The 5,000-nt window shown below is 31.2% G+C and overlaps 1 protein-coding gene across 1 annotated transcript in view; it reads left to right on the top strand.

Annotated features, from left to right (window-relative positions):
- The window catches only part of LOC127944354 (neuronal migration protein doublecortin-like), a 3,236-nt gene extending 325 nt beyond the window's left edge, over positions 1-2,911 (top strand). The window contains exons 1-2 of the mRNA XM_052540231.1: positions 1-615; positions 2,457-2,911. The exon at positions 1-615 is cut by the window's left edge and continues 325 nt beyond it. Of these exons, the coding sequence (XP_052396191.1) occupies positions 225-615; positions 2,457-2,911 (846 nt within the window). The 5' untranslated portion in view covers positions 1-224. The remainder of the gene's footprint in view (positions 616-2,456) is intronic.
- Positions 2,912-5,000: the final 2,089 nt, after the last annotated feature.

Here is a 5,000-nt window from a genome sequence, read left to right as displayed (position 1 = left end):
CACGCAGCTGAATCATCTCCGCTGGGATGGACGCGAGCGTCTGAACGCGACGAGTCTTGCGGAATAAACGCTGATGTAAAGGATGCTGTCCGTGCGCCCGGTAAACGCGAGGCGGGGAGAGCGGCGTGTCCACGCGGGCTGATGACAATAGCGAATAAAGAGGACGATAGAAAAAAAGGAAAAAGAAAGAACGTTTGCGAAGTCGGTCACCGGGAAGAAGGACAATGTCTCTCAGCAGGAGCATCGAGCTCGAGCACTTCGACGAGCGGGACAGGGCGCGGCGCTCCAAGCGCGCGGCGGGTTCGGGCTCACGGGCGAGCAGTCTGGTCCCGAGCCCCGCGCACAGCGCCAACTGCAGCTTCTACCGCACGCGCACGCTCCAGGCGCTCAGCTCCGAGAAGCGAGCCAAGAAGGTTCGGTTCTACCGGAACGGAGACCGCTACTTCAAGGGTCTGGTGTACGCGGTGTCCGTCGACCGCTTCAGGTCCCTGGACGCGCTGCTGGCCGAGCTGACGCGCGCGCTCGCCGACAACCTGCACCTGCCGCAAGGTGTGCGCAACATCTACAGCGCGGACGGCGCGAGGAGGATCGCGAGCCTCGAGGAGATCGTGGAAGGTCAGACACTTACGAGCACAAAGAGAGGTGAAAGGTCGCAGGTTCGAGGCCCTGTGATGCACCTCAGACGCTCAAGATCCCTGATACATTTAATATATCAATATTACAAATTCATAAAACAAATGAAATGTAATAACACAATGAAATATTAATATTACATTATAATACATTTTATATTAAATTAAATTAAAAAGATGTATTTATATTTACAAATGTATTAGGTATATAATACATTTTATAATATATTTTAAATATTACAAACATAATATGTTTAAGCACAATTTATACATTATATATTTTAAATATATTAATTTAAATGAATAAAAATAAATGCATTTCAAATAATAAATTATATATATATATATATATATATATATATATATATATTATGACATGTAATATATTTAATTCAAATATATATATATATATATATATATATATATATATATATATATATATATATATATATATATATATATATATATTTAAAACATTCTATTATAAATAGTATATGACTTTATGTAAAAATAAATATTTATATTAATATAAATAAATCTATTGCATATAAAAAATTATAATATATTATAGATATTTAATATGATAGGTAATATATTTAATTAAAAGTATATATAACAATTTTTTATTTTAACATATTACACAATTAATACAACTAAAAGAAGACCTCAAAAATGAAATAAAAAACAAAAATTATTTATTTATTTAATTTGTATAAATGAGACTCAAGTTAAAGATGGTGAGCACTTGCCACTGATTCATCAGCTGCTTGAAATCAAGTAGATCCAGCATTTCATCATTAAGCAAATACTTTTTAACCAGTTATTATCATAAGAGCCAATAATACTCACTGCAACTGCAACACGAAGCTATGAGGCTGATTTGTTGCTCCCCTGTTTGATAACGAGCAGTTTAAATTTGACAATATAATAAATATTCTTTAAATAAATAAAAATATAATTAAGTCAGAAATTAAAAATATAAAATAAAATGAATAATTTTAAAACAAAATATAAAAATAAAATTATTTTAAAATAAAAGCAATCAAAATAAAACACTAAAAAATAGTGATATTTTATTTCTCTGTGTGTCATGTGACCATTAACCAACATCACCACAAAAAAAAAAAAAAAAATTATATTCTAACCTTAAATTCAGTTCCATCATTATAACTGAGCACAGTTACCTCCAATTCTAATCGCTGAAATAGAAACATATATCATTATTAATACTGTATAACACCATATAAAATTAAAATACAATTTAATAACAAAACCTACAAAGAAATCAATAAAGATTTAATTTATTTATGTTTCAGTTTAAGTAATTTTAGTACTATTTAGTAATATATTTAGTATATTTAATAACATTTTTATTTTTCAAGGCAGTGTTCCTTATTTCAGTTAAATAATTTTAGTTCTTTTTAGCTTAATTTTCAATCATTTAGAGGTTAAAAAATGAAAAAAATGAATAAAAATTCAAACAAAAATGTAAAAATTAAAATATATTTTAAAATGAAACAAAAATGAACTAAAATAAGTAAAAATGTTAAGCAAAACAAGAATAAAAAATAAATAAGACCATTTTTTTTAATTAAAAAATTAAAAACATGCACTTGTCAAATTAAAATAATTTAGAAATAAAAACAAACAAAATAAAACACTTACTACAAAGAAGAAATGTTATATGTTAACCTGGACGTCCTGCGATCAAAGAACCGTGAGCATGAGAGCATGTCCTTAAATTATAGAAATAGTAATTTAGATTGAATACTACAGTAAATATTTGAGTTTGAGTGTCGACTAACCGCGGTGTTCCTGTCGAAGGTGAGAGTTACGTCTGCGCCTCCAACGAACCCTACAGGAAGGTGGAGTACACCAAGAACGTCAACCCCAACTGGGGCTCGCGGCTGGCGGGGGCGGGGCCTGTCCCGGGGGCGGGGCCGGTGGGCGGAGCCGGGCGTCATGGGCCTCAATCGAGGGAGCCCAAAGACTTCATCAAACCCAAACTGGTGACGGTGATCCGGAGCGGCGTGAAGCCCAGGAAGGCCGTGAGGATCCTGCTGAATAAGAAAACAGCGCATTCGTTCGAGCAGGTGCTCACAGACATCACCGAAGCCATCAAACTGGACTCCGGCGTCGTGAAGAGACTCTACACACTGGACGGGAAACAGGTACAGCTGCCAGAATATACAACAGGAGCACAGATCCCCAATACTTCTGATAATCAATCAGACGGGATCATCAATACTCATCTATTAGTAATGCGTCCTGTTCATTGATTAGTTTAGGAGCATTTGCATTTCCTTAAGATACTCAGGATCAATAGTAGAGTTTATTTTAGTACTACTTCTATTCTATTTAGTATTATTTTGTTTTATATTTTCAGTTTCCGTTTTATAAGTTTGTTTGATTATTTTTGTTCTTTGTGGATTTAATTTAAAGGGATCGATTGCCTAGAAATGATCATTTTGTCATCATTTACCGTCACTTGTGTCATTAAAATAAATTTGTTTGATTTTTATCAGCGGAAACAAAATAGACACATTTTGAAGCGGCTTGGACTTAAGAGTTAGATGAATATCCTATTAGATGTTATATATTATTATTCATTTTTCAGATTATGAAATTTAAATATAGAGAGATATTAGATATATTTATATTTATAAATTGTAAATCATGTTTATATATATTTATTTAAATATTATGAAGGTTTAGGTAAAACAAATAACACACACATATATATATATATATATATATATATATATATATATATATATATATATATATATATATATATATATATATATATATATATATAAATATTTGTATAAACTAATATTAAATATATATTTATAGTTTTTACATTTCATTTAAATATTTACATATATTATTTAAATATTAAGATTTAAGTGGATACCACATTTTATTTCACATATTATTAATTTTATATATAAATATGTGATTTTATAAATTTAAAATATAAACAAGTATGCAATATAAGTTATCCAATACATCTTATAATCATTTAATATTATTCTAATATTTGAATGCATCTCATCTCATCATTTTATCCACTCTTTATATATTTAATGGCCATTTAAAGTCCAGAATAAAAATGTGAAATCTTGACATGTCATGTGAAATCTTGACATGTCGGTCTGTTCCTCAAACAGAGGATGATCTGGTTTACAGTGTAGTGCACGAGTCTCTGTTCTGATGCTTCATGGTCATGTGTAAGGCTTTCATCAGATGCAGAAGCGCGTGAACATTATCGCTGACGAACACCAGCATCTCATTTTCTGCTTCACACGTGAAGAACGTCAGAAGAGATGCAGCGGTGTGTGACTGATGGATGACGGACGGAGACACACTGAATAATGAAGGAGACGCTCAGTCTCTAGAGACACAGTAATCTGCATCTTCCAGAGCGTCCCGTCTGACTGCAGTACTGCGATTCACACACATCTACGATTTAAATACTTCTGTAATTAAACATAAAAATGCAGAATGAGAGTAAGTGATAAAAACCCTAAAAAAAGACAATGCAAAATTGATATAGATAAATGTAAAACAAATCCTAATATATATATATATATATATATATATAAAATAAAACAAAAATTTGCATTTATAATTAATTATTTTAATATAAAATAAAATAAGATTAAATTAAAATAAGCTTTTTAAAAAATAAAACAAAAATCTAAAATTAAAAATTATTATTCAATATGAAACTAAAAATTTAAAATTAAACCATTAAATGATAAAACATATAATATGAAAATTAAATAAATACAATTAAACAAAAACGTAAATGACATTGCAAAATGTTAATATTTTTAAAACACAACATAAAAATGTCAAATCAAAATAAGTAATTTAAATATAAAATAAAACAAATTTAAAAACAAAAACATTTAATAAATCACTTCAAAATTAAATAATTGTAAAAATCAAATAATTATAAAGAAATTAAAATGTAGAAATAAAATTCATATTTTTTAAACAAAACAAATGTAAAATGAATTTCATCACAAAACAAAAATATACAATTAAAATAAACAAGTTTAAAAAAATAAAATAAAACACTAAACCAGCTAGAAATAGTTGGTTTGGCCGGGATCAGATGCTGCAATGAGTCTAATTAATTCTGACTTAATTTCACTGCTGTCTGCCTGTGACGGACTAATGTGTGTGTGTGTGTGTGTGTGAATGAGGGTTTGAGTGTGTGTGTGTCTGTGTGTGTGTGAGGCTCAGTGACTGCTGGCCGGTTGCCGTGTGTGTGTGTGTGAATGTAGCTGTAATCATGTTGTCATGTGACCAGTGATGATGAGGACCCTCGTCATGGCAACCTTCACGCCCTGCACT

Source organism: Carassius gibelio, chromosome A23 (assembly GCF_023724105.1).
Source record: "Carassius gibelio isolate Cgi1373 ecotype wild population from Czech Republic chromosome A23, carGib1.2-hapl.c, whole genome shotgun sequence".
NCBI classification, from domain to species: Eukaryota; Metazoa; Chordata; class Actinopteri; order Cypriniformes; family Cyprinidae; genus Carassius; species Carassius gibelio.
The sequence above is the reverse complement of the archived record's forward strand: the minus strand, read 5'-3'. Positions and strand labels throughout refer to the sequence as shown.